This window comes from Oncorhynchus tshawytscha, unplaced genomic scaffold, assembly GCF_018296145.1.
Source record: "Oncorhynchus tshawytscha isolate Ot180627B unplaced genomic scaffold, Otsh_v2.0 Un_contig_4859_pilon_pilon, whole genome shotgun sequence".
In the NCBI taxonomy this organism is placed as follows: Eukaryota; Metazoa; Chordata; class Actinopteri; order Salmoniformes; family Salmonidae; genus Oncorhynchus; species Oncorhynchus tshawytscha.
Window position 1 is genome coordinate 40,001 of NW_024609389.1, and position 15,983 is coordinate 55,983.

At 49.1% G+C, this 15,983-nt stretch overlaps 1 protein-coding gene across 3 annotated transcripts in view; it reads left to right on the plus strand.

Moving 5' to 3' along the window:
• The window catches only part of rnf38 (ring finger protein 38), a 44,554-nt gene that overhangs the window by 15,369 nt on the left and 13,202 nt on the right, over window positions 1-15,983 (plus strand). For all 3 annotated transcript variants that reach the window (XM_042315108.1, XM_042315110.1, XM_042315109.1), the window contains exon 3: window positions 12,493-12,548. In XM_042315108.1, coding sequence (XP_042171042.1) covers window positions 12,493-12,548 — 56 coding nt within the window. The remainder of the gene's footprint in view (window positions 1-12,492; window positions 12,549-15,983) is intronic.

The window sequence follows — 15,983 nt, forward strand, 5'->3', positions numbered from 1 at the left end:
GCCTCTCTCGTCCTCTCTGCCTCTCTCGCATTCTCTCTCTCTCGTTATCGTTTTCTCCCCTCTCTCTCTGAACAGAGCCCCTCTCCTCTGCCTCTTCTCCTCTCTCTCTGTAGGTGATCGAATCTCCCTCTCTCTCTAGTGAGATCGCCCCCTCTCTCTCTCGGAGGATATTTTTCAGATTCGCCCCTCTCTCTCTGTCTCGATCGCCCCTCTCTCTCTCTCGATCGCCTCTTTCTCGCCTCTCGCCTCTCAATTTCTCTCTTGTTTTTAGTTGTGAAAAGTTAGTAAGACACAATCTCACCAGCTACTGATAAGAGTGAGATGGAGAGAGAACGATATGAAGAGGAGAGCTAGACAGGGATGTGTTAATGAGGGATGGAGAGGATGAGAGATGTGGGGTGGGGGGGTGACATGAAGAAGAGATGGGGGGGGGGGCTGCTGATGTGGGGGGGGCTGCTGATGCATAGAGAGAGGGGGTGACATGAAGAGAGATGGGGGGCTGGTGATGCGTAGAGAGGGGGGTGACATGAAGAAGAGATGGGGGGGGCTGGTGATGCGTAGAGAGAGGGGGGTGACATGAAGAAGAGATGGGGGGGGCTGGTGATGCGTAGAGAGAGGGGGTGACATGAAGAAGAGATGGGGGGGGGGGCTGGTGATGCGTAGAGAGATGGGGGGGGGGGGTGACATGAAGAAGAGATGGGGGGGCTGGTGATGCGTAGAGAGGGGGGGTGACATGAAGAAGAGATGGGGGGGGCTGGTGATGCGTGACATGAAGAAGAGAGGGGGGGGCATGGGGGGCTGCTGATGCTTAGAGAGGGGGGTGACATGAAGAAGAGATGTGGGGGGCTGGTGATGCATAGAGAGAGGGGGGTGACATGAAGAAGAGATGTGGGGGGGCTGGTGATGCATAGAGAGAGGGGGTGACATGAAGAAGAGATGATGGGGGGGGCTGGTGATGCGTAGAGAGAGGGGGGTGACATGAAGAAGAGATGGGGGGGGCTGGTGATGCGTAGAGAGGGGGTGACATGAAGAAGAGATGGGGGGCTGGTGATGCGTAGAGAGAGGGGGTGACATGAAGAAGAGATGGGGGGGCTGGTGATGCATAGAGAGAGGGGGTGACATGAAGAAGAGATGGGGGGCTGGTGATGCATAGAGAGAGGGGGTGACATGAAGAAGAGAGATTGTAGAGAGGGGGGCTGCTGATGCATAGAGAGAGGGGAGGGGGGCTGATGCATAGAGAGAGGGGGGGGTGACATGAAGAGGACATGTGGTGGTGGTGGTGGGGGCTGGTGATGTGTGGAGAGAGGGTGTAATGTGTTGGAGGGAGAAATGGTGACAAAATAATGGAGGGAAGAGGAAATGGATAGAAATAGCTGATGCACTCTGAAGCTGATCCCTCCCTCTCTTGCTCTCTCTCCCTCACTCTCTGTCCCACCATCACTCTTTCTCTCTCTATCCTCCATCACTCTCTCTGTCTATCCCACCATCCCCTGTCTCTCTCTCTGTCTATCCCACAATCCCCTGTCTCTCTCTCTCTGTCTATCCCACCATCCCCTGTCTCTCTCTCTCTGTCTGTCCCACCATCCCCTGTCTCTCTCTCTCTCTGTCTATCCCACCATCCCCTGTCTCTCTCTCTCTCTGTCTATCCCATCCCATCCCTATCCCTCTCTCTCTCTCTGTCTATCCCACCATCCCCTGTCTCTCTCTCTCTCTGTCTATCCCACCATCCCCTGTCTCTCTCTCTCTCTCTCTGTCTATCCCACCATCCCCTGTCTCTCTCTCTCTCTCTGTCTATCCCTGTCCCACCATCCCCCATCCCTGTCTATCCCACCTCCCCTGTCTCTCTCTCTCTCTGTCTATCCCACCATCCCCTGTCTCTCTCTCTCTCTGTCTATCCCACCATCCCCTGTCTCTCTCTCTCTCTGTCTATCCCACCATCCCCTGTCTCTCTCTCTCTCTCTGTCTATCCCACCATCCCCTGTCTCTCTCTCTCTCTCTGTCTATCCCACCATCCCCTGTCTCTCTCTCTCTCTGTCTATCCCACCATCCCCTGTCTCTCTCTCTCTCTGTCTATCCCACCATCCCCTGTCTCTCTCTCTCTCTGTCTATCCCACCATCCCTGTCTCTCTCTCTCTCTGTCTATCCCACCATCCCCTGTCTCTCTCTCTCTCTCTGTCTATCCCACCATCCCCTGTCTCTCTCTCTCTCTCTGTCTATCCCACCATCCCTGTCTCTCTCTCTCTCTCTGTCTATCCCACCATCCCCTGTCTCTCTCTCTCTCTGTCTATCCCACCATCCCCTGTCTCTCTCTCTCTCTGTCTATCCCACCATCCCCTGTCTCTCTCTCTCTCGCTCTGTCTATCCCACCATCCCCTGTCTCTCTCTCGCTCTGTCTATCCCACCATCCCCTGTCTCTCTCTCGCTCTGTCTATCCCACCATCCCCTGTCTCTCTCTCGCTCTGTCTATCCCACCATCCCCTGTCTCTCTCTCGCTCTGTCTATCCCACCATCCCTGTCTCTCTCTCGCTCTGTCTATCCCACCATCCCCTGTCTCTCTCTCGCTCTGTCTATCCCACCATCCCCTGTCTCTCTCTGTCTATCCCACCATCCCCTGTCTCTCTCTGTCTATCCCACCATCCCGTCTCTCTCTGTCTATCCCACCATCCCCTGTCTCTCTCTCTGTCTATCCCACCATCCCCTGTCTCTCTCTCACTCTCTGTCTATCCCACCATCCCCTCTCTTTCCCACCATCCCGTCTCTCTCTGTCTATCCCACCATCCCCTCTCTCTTTCCCACCATCCCCTGTCTCTCTCTCTGTCTATCCCACCATCCCCTGTCTCTCTCTCTCTCTCTCTCGCTCTCTGTCTATCCCACCATCCCCTGTCTCTTTCCCACCATCCCCTCTCTCTTTCCCACCATCCCCTGTCTCTCTCTCTCTGTCTATCCCACCATCCCCCCCTCTCTCTCTCTCTCTCTGTCTATCCCACCATCCCTCTCTCTTTCCCACCATCCCGTCTCTCTCTCTCTCTCTCTGTCTATCCCACCATCCCCTCTCTCTTTCCCACCATCCCCTGTCTCTCTCTCTCTCTGTCTATCCCACCATCCCCTGTCTCTCTCTCGCTCTCTGTCTATCCCACCATCCCCTGTCTCTCTCTCTCTGTCTATCCCACCATCCCCTGTCTCTCTCTCTCTCTCTCTGTCTATCCCACCATCCCTGTCTCTCTCTCGCTCTCTGTCTATCCCACCATCCCCTGTCTCTCTCTCTCTCTGTCTATCCCACCATCCCCTGTCTCTCTCTCTCTCTCTCTATCCCACCATCCCCTGTCTCTCTCTCTCTGTCTATCCCACCATCCCTGTCTCCTCTCTCTGTCTATCCCACCATCCCCTCTCTCTCTGTCTATCCCACCATCCCCTGTCTCTCTCTCTCTCTCTGTCTATCCCACCATCCCCTGTCTCTCTCTCTTTCCCACCATCCCCCTTACAGCTGATGCACTCTGAAGCTTACAGAAAATCAATAGCAGTCAAGAGAAGCCACAATCTATCTCTCTCCATACTCTTTCTCTTGGATCTCCACCTCCCTCTCTCTGTCCCACCATTCCTCTGTCTCCTCTCCTCTCCTCCATATATCTTACCCATTCCTCTGTCTCCTCTCCTCTCCTCCATATATCTTACCCATTCCTCTGTCTCCTCTGTCTCCTCTGTCTCCTCTCTCCCCTCCATATATCTTACCCATTCCTCTGTCTCCTCTGTCTCCTCTGTCTCCTCTGTCTCCTCTCTCCCTCCATATATCTTACCCATTCCTCTGTCTCCTCTGTCTCCTCTGTCTCCTCTGTCTCCTCTGTCTCCTCTGTCTCCTCTCTCCCCTCCATATATCTTACCCATTCCTCTGTCTCCTCTGTCTCCTCTCTCTCCTCTGTCTCCTCATCTCCTCTGTCTCCTCTCTCTCCTCCATATATCTTACCCATTCCTCTGTCTCCTCTCTCTCCTCCATATATCTTACCCATTCCTCTCTCTACCCATTCCTCCATATATCTTACCCATTCCTCTGTCTCCTCTCTCCTCCATATATCTTACCCATTCCTCTGTCTCCTCTCTCTCCTCTCCTCTCCTCCATATATCTTACCCATTCCTCTGTCTCTCTCTCCTCTCCTCCATATATCTTACCCATTCCTCTGTCTCCTCTCTCTCCTCCATATATCTTACCCATTCCCCTGTCTCCTCTCTCCCCTCCATATATCTTACCCATTCCTCTGTCTCCTCTCTCTCCTCCATATATCTTACCCATTCCTCTGTCTCCTCTCTCTCCTCTCCTCTCCTCCATATATCTTACCCATTCCTCTGTCTCCTCTGTCTCCTCTCTCTCCTCTCCTCTCCTCCATATATCTTACCCATTCCTCTGTCTCCTCTCTCTCCTCCATATATCTTACCCATTCCTCTGTCTCCTCTCTCCCCTCCATATATCTTACCCATTCCTCTGTCTCCTCTCCTCTCCCCTCCATATATCTTACCCATTCCTCTGTCTCCTCTCTCTCCTCTCCTCCCCTCCATATATCTTACCCATTCCTCTGTCTCCTCTCTCTCCTCCATATATCTTACCCATTCCTCTGTCTCCTCTCTGTCCTCTCCTCCATATATCTTACCCATTCCTCTGTCTCCTCTCTCCTCCATATATCTTACCCATTTCCTCTGTCTCCTCTCTCCCCTCCATATATCTTCTCCTCTGTCTCCTCTCTCTCCTCCATATATCTTACCCATTCCTCTGTCTCCTCTCTCTCCTCTCCTCTCCTCCATATATCTTACCCATTCCTCTGTCTCCTCTGTCTCCTCTCCTCCATATATCTTACCCATTCCTCTGTCTCCTCTCTCTCCTCCATATATCTTACCCATTCCTCTGTCTCCTCTCTCCCCTCCATATATCTTACCCATTCCTCTGTCTCCTCTCTCCCTCCATATATCTTACCCATTCCTCTGTCTCTCTCTCTCTCTCTCCTCCCCTCCATATATCTTACCCATTCCTCTGTCTCCTCTCTCTCTCCCCTCCATATATCTTACCCATTCCTCTGTCTCCTCTCCTCCATATATCTTACCCATTCCTCTGTCTCCTCTGTCTCCTCTCCTCCCCTCCATATATCTTACCCATTCCTCTGTCTCCTCTGTCTCCTCTGTCTCCTCTGTCTCTCTCTCCCCTCCATATATCTTACCCATTCTGTCTCCTCTGTCTCCTCTGTCTCCTCTCTCCCCTCCATATATCTTACCCATTCCTCTGTCTCCTCTCTCTCCTCCATATATCTTACCCATTCCTCTGTCTCCTCTCTCTCCTCCATATATCTTACCCATTCCTCTGTCTCCTCTCTCCATATATCTTACCCTCTCTCTCCTCTCCCCTCCATATATCTTACCCATTCCTCTGTCTCTGTCTCCTCTCCTCCATATATCTTACCCATTCCTCTGTCTCTCTCTCTCTCTCCTCCATATATCTTACCCATTCCTCTGTCTCCTCTCTCTCCTCCATATATCTTACCCATTCCTCTGTCTCCTCTCTCTCCTCTCCTCCATATATCTTACCCATTCCTCTGTCTCCTCTCTCTCCTCCATATATCTTACCCATTCCTCTGTCTCCTCTCTCTCCTCTCTCTCCTCTCCTCCATATATCTTACCCATTCCTCTGTCTCCTCTGTCTCCTCTCCTCCATATATCTTACCCATTCCTCTGTCTCCTCTCTCTCCTCCATATATCTTACCCATTCCTCTGTCTCCTCTCTCTCTCTCCTCCATATATCTTACCCATTCCTCTGTCTCTCCTCTCCTCTCCTCCATATATCTTACCCATTCCTCTGTCTCCTCTGTCTCCTCTCTCTCCTCCTCCATATATCTTACCCATTCCTCTGTCTCCTCTGTCTCCTCTCCTCCATATATCTTACCCATTCCTCTGTCTCCTCTGTCTCCTCTCCTCCATATATCTTACCCATTCCTCTGTCTCCTCTGTCTCCTCTCTCTCTCTCCTCCTCCATATCTTACCCTTACTCCATTCCTCTGTCTCCTCTCTCTCCTCCATATATCTTACCCATTCCTCTGTCTCCTCTCTACCTCCTCCATATATCTTACCCATTCCTCTGTCTCCTCTCCTCCATATATCTTACCCATTCCTCTGTCTCCTCTGTCTCCTCTCCTCCATATATCTTACCCATTCCTCTGTCTCCTCTCCTCCATATATCTTACCCATTCCTCTGTCTCCTCTCCTCCATATATCTTACCCATTCCTCTGTCTCCTCTGTCTCCTCTCTCTCCTCCATATATCTTACCCATTCCTCTGTCTCCTCTGTCTCCTCTCTCTCCTCCATATATCTTACCCATTCCTCTGTCTCCTCTCTCTCCTCCATATATCTTACCCATTCCTCTGTCTCTCCTCTCCTCCATATATCTTACCCATTCCTCTGTCTCCTCTGTCTCTCTCTCTCCTCCATATATCTTACCCATTCCTCTGTCTCTCTCTCTCCTCCATATATCTTACCCATTCCTCTGTCTCCTCTCTCTCCTCCATATATCTTACCCATTCCTCTGTCTCCTCTCTCTCCTCCATATATCTTACCCATTCCTCTGTCTCCTCTCTCTCCTCCATATATCTTACCCATTCCTCTGTCTCCTCTGTCTCCTCTCTCTCCTCCATATATCCTACCCATTCCTCTGTCTCCTCTCTCTCCTCCAGTCTCTCCTCTTCTCCTTTATTTATTTTCCGCATCCCCATGGCAACCCTGACACCCCCCTCACCCATGGCAACCCTGACACAACCCCCCTCACCCATGGCAACCCTGACACCCCCCACCCATGGCAACCCTGACACATCCACTCTATCCCCGCCCCTCACCCATGGCAACCCTGACACATCCCCCCCTCACCCATGGCAACCCTGACACATCCCCGCCCCTCACCCATGGCAACCAAGTGGACACTTGAGTCCACTTGGGAGAAGTCAAGGACAGACCAGGGCTGTTAAGTGTCAGTACTTCTGGTAGTGTGATGTGACGTCACCCCAGTCAGACCTCCAGAAGGGAAAACAAACTGAATAGAAGATGAGACGGAGTAACAGTCTGGTGGTGATGTCATCCGAAAACTGCTGCTTTAATCCTGGATTACTGGCTTTGCCGTGTGTGTGTGTGTGTGCTATATCTGCTTCTGAATGTAAGGTGTGTTGCTAGTCCTTTTCTCTCTCTGATCACACACACACACACGAGATGATAACTCGCACAAACATGTTTGTATGTTGAGGTCCAGATGTTTGATAATCAAAACAACAATAGGGGTTAAATCTCTAAGCCTTTCATAGCCTTAGTATCATCTAGTCTATATATATATATATATATAGCCTTAGTATCATCTAGTCTATATATATCTATATATATATATAGCCTTAGTATCATCTAGTCTATATATATATATATATATATATATATAGCCTTAGTATCATCTAGTCTATATATATATATATATATATAGCCTTAGTATATAGCCTTAGTATAATCTAGTCTATATATATATATAGCCTTAGTATCATCTAGTCTTAGTATCATCTAGTCTATATATATATATATATATATAGTATCATATAGTATATATATATATATATATATATATATATATATATATATATATATAGCCTATATATATCATCTAGTCTATATATATATATATATATAGCCTTAGTATCATCTAGTCTATATATATATATAGCCTTAGTATCATCTATATATATATATAGCCTTAGTATCATCTAGTCTATATATATATATATATATATATATATATATATATATATATATATATATATATATATATGTATCATCTAGTCTATATATATAGCCTTAGTATCATCTAGTCTATATATATATGTATATATAGCCTAGTATAGTATCATGTAGTCTATATATATATGTATATATAGCCTTAGTATCATGTAGTCTATATATATATGTATATATAGCCTTAGTATCATGTAGTCTATATATATATGTATATATAGCCTTAGTATCATGTAGTCTATATATATATGTAGCCTTAGTATCATCTAGTCTATATATAGACTTGTTACTTCCGGCGCCGACAGAGATCAGCGTCAACTCACCATCAGTACGACCAAGAATATGTTTTTCGCGACGCGGATCCTGTGTTCTGCCTTACAACCAGGACAACGGATTGGATTACATGCAGCGACCCAAAAAAACGACTCAGAAAAAGAGGGAAACGAGGCGGTCTTCTGGTCAGACTCCGGAGACGGGCACACCGTGCACCACTCCCTAGCATTCTTCTTGCCAATGTCCAGTCTCTTGACAACAAGGTTGATGAAATCCGAGCAAGGGTAGCATTCCAGAGGGACATCAGAGACTGTAACGTTCTCTGCTTCACGGAAACATGGCTAACCGGAGAGACGCAATCCGAAGCGGTGCAGCCAGCGGGTTTCTCCACGCATCGCGCCGACAGAAACAAACATCTTTCTGGTAAGAAGAGGGGCGGGGGCGTATGCCTTATGGCCAACGTGACATGGTGTGATGAAAGAAACATACAGGAACTCAAATCCTTCTGGTCACCTGATTTAGAATTCCTCACAATCAAATGTAGACCGCATTATCTACCAAGAGAATTCTCTTCGATTATAATCACAGCCGTATATATCCCCCCAAGCAGACACATCGATGGCTCTGAACGAACTTTATTTAACTCTCTGCAAACTGGAAACGATTTATCCGGAGGCTGCATTCATTGTAGCTGGGGATTTTAACAAGGCTAATCTGAAAACAAGACTCCCTAAATTTTATCAGCATATCGATTGCGCAACCAGGGGTGGAAAGACCCTGGATCATTGTTACTCTAACTTCCGCGACGCATATAAGGCCCTGCCCCGCCCCCCTTTCGGAAAAGCTGACCACGACTCCATTTTGTTGATCCCTGCCTACAGACAGAAACTAAAACAAGAGGCTCCCACGCTGAGGTCTGTCCAACGCTGGTCCGACCAAGCTGACTCCACACTCCCAGACTGCTTCCATCACGTGGACTGGGAGATGTTTCGTATTGCGTCAGACTACAACATTGACGAATACGCTGATTCGGTGTGCGAGTTCATGAGAACGTGTGTTGAAGATGTCGTTCCCATAGCAACGATTAAAACATTCCCTAACCAGAAACCGTGGATTGATGGCAGCATTCGTGTGAAACTGAAAGCGCGAACCACTGCTTTTAATCAGGTCAAGGTGTCTGGTAACATGACTGAATACAAACAGTGCAGCTATTCCCTCCGCAAGGCTATCAAACAAGCCAAGCGCCAGTACAGAGACAAAGTAGAATCTCAATTCAACGGCTCAGACACAAGAGGCATGTGGCAGGGTCTACAGTCAATCACGGACTACAGGAAGAAATCCAGCCCAGTCACGGACCAGGATGTCTTGCTCCCAGGCAGACTAAAAAACTTTTTTGCCCGCTTTGAGGACAATACAGTGCCACTGACATGGCCTGCAACGAAAACATGTGGTCTCTCCTTCACTGCAGCCGAGGTGAGTAAGACATTTAAACGTGTTAACCCTCGCAAGGCTGCAGGCCCAGACGGCATCCCCAGCCGCGCCCTCAGAGCATGCGCAGACCAGCTGGCCGGTGTGTTTACGGACATATTCAATCAATCCCTATACCAGTCTGCTGTTCCCACATGCTTCAAGAGGGCCACCATTGTTCCTGTTCCCAAGAAAGCTAAGGTAACTGGGCTAAACGACTACCGCCCGTAGCACTCACATCCGTCATCATGAAGTGCTTTGAGAGACTAGTCAAGGACCATATCACCTCCACCCTACCTGACACCCTAGACCCACTCCAATTTGCTTACCGCCCAAATAGGTCCACAGACGATGCAATCTCAACCACACTGCACACTGCCCTAACCCATCTGGACAAGAGGAATACCTATGTGAGAATGCTGTTCATCGACTACAGCTCGGCATTCAACACCCTAGTACCCTCCAAGCTCGTCATCAAGCTCGAGACCCTGGGTCTCGACCCCGCCCTGTGCAACTGGGTACTGGACTTCCTGACGGGCCGCCCCCAGGTGGTGAGGGTAGGCAACATCTCCACCCCGCTGATCCTCAACACTGGGGCCCCACAAGGGTGCGTTCTGAGCCCTCTCCTGTACTCCCTGTTCACCCACGACTGCGTGGCCACGCACGCTCCAACTCAATCATCAAGTTTGCGGACGACACAACAGTGGTAGGCTTGATTACCAACAACGACGAGACGGCCTACAGGGAGGAGGTGAGGGCCCTCGGAGTGTGGTGTCAGGAAAATAACCTCACACTCAACGTCAACAAAACTAAGGAGATGATTGTGGACTTCAGGAAACAGCAGAGGGAACACCCCCCATCCACATCGATGGAACAGTAGTGGAGAGGGTAGCAAGTTTTTTAAGTTCCTCGGCATACACATCACAGACAAACTGAATTGGTCCACTCACACAGACAGCATCGTGAAGAAGGCGCAGCAGCGCCTCTTCGACCTCAGGAGGCTGAAGAAATTCGGCTTGTCACCAAAAGCACTCACAAACTTCTACAGATGCACAATCGAGAGCATCCTGGCGGGCTGTATCACCGCCTGGTATGGCAACTGCACCGCCCTCAACCGTAAGGCTCTCCAGAGGGTAGTGAGGTCTGCACAACGCATCACCGGGGGCAAACTACCTGCCCTCCAGGACACCTACACCACCCGATGCTACAGGAAGGCCATAAAGATCATCAAGGACATCAACCACCCGAGCCACTGCCTGTTCACCCCGCTGTCATCCAGAAGGCGAGGTCAGTACAGGTGCATCAAAGCTGGGACCGAGAGACTGAAAAACAGCTTCTATCTCAAGGCCATCAGACTGTTAAACAGCCACCACTAACATTGAGTGGCTGCTGCCAACACACTGACACTGACACTGACACTGACTCAACTCCAGCCACTTTAATAATGGGAATTGATGGGAAATGATGTAAATATATCACTAGCCACTTTAAACAATGCTACCTTATATAATGTTACTTACCCTACCTTATTCATCTCATATGCATACGTAGATACTGTACTCTATATCATCGACTGCATCCTTATGTAATACATGTATCACTAGCCACTTTAACTATGCCACTTGGTTTACATACTCATCTCATATGTATATACTGTACTCGATATCATCTACTGTATCTTGCCTATGCTGCTCTGTACCATCACTCATTCATATATCCTTATGTACATATTCTTTATCCCCTTACACTGTGTATAAGACAGTAGTTTTTTGGAATTGTTAGTTAGATTACTTGTTCGTTATTACTGCATTGTCGGAACTAGAAGCACAAGCATTTCGCTACACTCGCATTAACATCTGCTAACCATGTGTATGTGACAAATAATTTGATTTGATTTTTTTTATTGATTTTTTTTATAGCCTTAGTATCATCTAGTCTATATAGCTGTAGTATCATCTAGTCTATATATAGCCGTAGTATCATCTAGTCTATATATAGCCGTAGTATCATCTAGTCTATATATATAGCCGTAGTATCATCTAGTCTATATATATAGCCGTAGTATCATCTAGTCTATATATATAGCCGTAGTATCATCTAGTCTATATATATATATAGCCGTAGTATCATCTAGTCTAGATATAACCGTAGTATCATCTAGTCTAGACTCCCCTGTAGGTTTATAATGGGCCATAGGGGCCAGTCTACCACTGTTAATAATGGTATCTCTGTGTCTAGGGGCCGTAGGGGCCAGTCTATCACTGTTAATAATGGTATCTCTGTGTTTAGTGGCCAGTCTACCACTGTTAATAATGGTATCTCTGTGTCTAGGGGCCATAGGGGCCAGTCTACCACTGTTAATAATGGTATCTCTGTGTCTAGGGGCCAGTCTACCACTGTTAATAATGGTATCTCTGTGTCTAGGGGCCAATTTACCACTGTTAATAATGGTATCTCTGTGTCTAGGGGCCATAGGGGCCAGTCTACCACTGTTAATAATGGTATCTCTGTGTCTAGGGGCCATAGGGGCCAGTCTACCACTGTTAATAATGGTATCTCTGTGTCTAGGGGCCATAGGGCCAGTCTACCACTGTTGATAATGGTATCTCTGTGGGCCTAGGGGCCAGTCTACCACTGTTAATAATGGTATCTCTGTGTCTAGGGGCCAGTCTACCACTGTTAATAATGGTATCTCTGTGTCTAGGGGCCATAGGGGCCAGTCTACCACTGTTAATAATGGTATCTCTGTGTCTAGGGGCCAGTCTACCACTGTTAATATTTTATTTATTTAACTAGGCAAGTCCGTTAATAACACATTCTTATTTACTATGACGGCCTAACCCGGACGACACCGGGCCAATTGTGCGCCGCCCTATGGGATTCCCAATCACAGCCGGTTGTGATCCAGCCTGGATTTGAACCGGGGTCTGTAGTAATGATGGTATCTCTGTGTCTAGGAGCCGTAGGGGGGAGGAGCCATCCTGACCATGCCTGTGGAGAGGAGGGTGACAAGGTGAGATCCACACACACACACACACACACAGAGAGAGAGAGAGAGAGAGAGAGAGAGTCATGATATCGTGCTCCAACAGCTCCTGTTTACAGACATGACCTCATGGTGAAAGAGAAACTGTCAGGTACATTCCTCTGGGCTGTGTGTGGAGGGTGCTGCTTTCTGAGGAGGGCAGGAATGGTGGTCCAGGAAAATACATAGATTTGAAATCAAGAGGTGGGAGATGGGGTGTGTAGTGGGGGGGGGTCTTGGGGTGGGTCTTAGGGGGTGTGTAGTGGGAGTCTTGGGAGGGGGTCTTAGGGGGGTGTGTAGTGGGAGTCTTGGTGGGGGGTCTTAGGGGGGGGGTGTGGGTGGGAGTTTTAGGGAGGTGTGTGGGGGAAGGAGGTCTAGGTGTAAGGGGTCTCGGTGCCTACTGACTCACTGGCCTGGGGGGGTCTAGGGGGGGGTCTGCTATCTATCCAGAGCCTGGGAGTCTGGGCCATCATTCTGCTGACCACTGCTAGCCTGGGAGTCTGGGCTGCATCATGTCTACTCCACTGACTCACTGCTAGCCTGGGAGTCTGGGCTGCATCATGTCTACTCCTCTGACTCACTGCTAGCCTGGGAGTCTGGGCTGCATCATGTCTACTCCTCTGACTCACTGCTAGCCTGGGAGTCTGGGCTGCATCATGTCTACTCCTCTGACTCACTGCTAGCCTGGGAGTCTGGGCTGCATCATGTCTACTCCTCTGACTCACTGCTAGACTGGGAGTCTGGGCTGCATCATGTCTACTCCTCTGACTCACTGCTAGCCTCGAATCCCCGTGCTGACAGGTAAAAATCTGTCGCAGTTAACCCACTGTTCCTAGGCCGTCATTTTAAATAAGAATTTGTTCTTAACTGACATGCCTAGTTAAATAAAGGATAAATATAAATTACACATAAATAAATACAATGTCCATACAGGCTAGAATAACTTGACAATGCTAGAAGATACCGGTAGCTTCCTTGCTATCTAACAGCTAAAATAACATCAATTCACTAAAAGCTGCCAGTTTTTTAGGCTAACTTTCCTTGCTAGCGAACAGCTAAAGCTAACATCAATTCACTACTCCTAGTACTTTGTTTGCGAAATATGCTGATTTTATTTTCAAAACGGATTGCCACACAAAAAACAGTATTCATTCTCCTATTCAGTCTGTCTCACGTCTCTCCCAAAGATGATCTATTGGGTCAGCTGACTGACTCCTGGGCCGTCCCCTCCTTGCCTCAATAATGATGTCATTACTGGTTAAAGAGACAGTGCACATTTTTTTTTATAAAAGAAGCTAGAACTATGCCAATGTTGACAGGTACAATTCAAATAATACTGTATGTTCTCTTAGCAGTTTGCCAATACAATGTATCCTGAATGGAGAAGGGAAACAGTGTTTCATCTGTAACCCAATGAAATGAGCCACAACAAGCTCAATCACTCAACACACCAAACTCCTGTTGAATATCTATTCACCTGTATTGTGGATAGACCCAGGCTACATCTTGATTCACCCAGTTTATCAATAGAGATTTACCATTCAAACAAATGACTGACATGATGTTGTTATGTGATTCGATTGGGAAACACAGTCATTGATTTTGTATTAATTGATTCATTAATAACATGCTTGGTGGTCTCTGGAATTATGTTGACAAGTACAGTGTTAATGTAATGATATTGAACTGCCCAACGATTTGAAGAGAGCAACAGCTGAGTTTATCTGTTTGGATCAAGGTCCATTCTGTAACTTGGGCTAATATACCTACTTTTTCTGCCTTGGTATCGTGACGCTGTGGGCTGGGGTATCGTGACGCTGGGGCATCGTGACGCTGGGGCATCGTGGCGCTGGGGCATCGTGGCGCTGTGGGCTGGGGCATCGTGACGCTGGGGCATCGTGGCGCTGGGGCATCGTGGCGCTGTGGGCTGGGGCATCGTGACGCTGGGGCATGTGGGCTGGGGCATCGTGACGCTGTGGCGCTGGGGCATCGTGGCGCTGGGGCATCGGGCGCTGGGGCATCGTGGCGCTGGGGCATCGTGGCGCTGGGGCATCGTGGGCTGGGGCATCGTGGCGCTGGGGCATCGTGGCGCTGGGGCATCGTGGCGCTGGGGCATCGTGGCGCTGGGGCATCGTGGCGCTGGGGCATCGTGGACGCTGGGGTATCGTGGCTGGGGTATCGTGCGCTGTGGGTATCGTGGCGCTGGGGTATCGTGACGCTGTGGGTATCGTGACGCTGTGGGTATCGTGACGCTGTGGGTATCGTGACGCTGTGGGTATCGTGACGCTGGGTCGGGCTGGGGGTATCGTGACGCTGTGGGTATCGTGACGCTGTGGGTATCGTGACGCTGTGGGTATCGTGACGCTGTGGGTATCGTGACGCTGTGGGTATCGTGACGCTGTGGGTATCGTGACGCTGTGGGTATCGTGACGCTGTGGGTATCGTGACGCTGTGGGTATCGTGACGCTGGGGGTATCGTGACGCTGGGGGCTGGGGCATCGTGGCGCTGGGGGTATCGTGACGCTGTGGGCTGGGGCATCGTGACGCTGGGGCATCAAGGATGAATAATTTAGGATGGTGTGTAACGGGGGGTTGAATAGTTATACTGGCTGTCCTTAGGATTTTGAGATGGATGGACGACACACCAATTGTGAGCCGCCCTATGAGACCCCTCACCATTACAATAACCAGGGAGGTTAGCATATTATATCATAACCTCCCTGGTTATTGTAATGGTGAGAGGTTAGCATGTCTGGGCGGGTTATGATATAAAATGCTAACCTCCCTGGTTATTGTAATGGTGGGAGGTTAGCATGTCTTGGAGGGGTTATGATATTTGTGCGTCTAACTTTCTCCCTCATTATTCATTCGTGTGTCTGTGCTAGTCTGAAGCAGGAGTTGAAATGGACTAGTGCAGATGCTGAGGGTGTTATTGCCTGTAAAACTCAGTCTGCTCAGTGGCAGCTGCCTGCCTGCATCCTGTGGGTGTGACTGTGGGTGTGTGTGTCTGCAGCCTGCGATCCAGCTGTTTCCTGTTAGCAATCACTGTGTGTGTGTGTGTGTGTGTGTGTGTGTGTGTGTGTGTGTGTGTGTGTGTGTGTGTGTGTGTGTGTGTGTGTGTGTGTGTGTGTGTGTGTGTGTGTGTGTGTGTGTGTGTGTGTGTGTGTGTGTGTCAGAAGCTGACTTACTGAGGACACTCTCCTATTCTCTCTGTTCTGTAACGTCTCAGTAGACTTGACCATCATGATTCAGTCTATGCCCCCCCCCTGGTGGTAAGGCACACACCATGCCCCCCGGTGGTAAGGCACACACCATGCCCCCGGTGGTAAGGCACACACCATGGCCCCCCTGGTGGTAAGGCACACACCATGCCCCCCTGGTGGTAAGGCACACACCATGCCCCTCCCCTGGTAGTAAGGCACA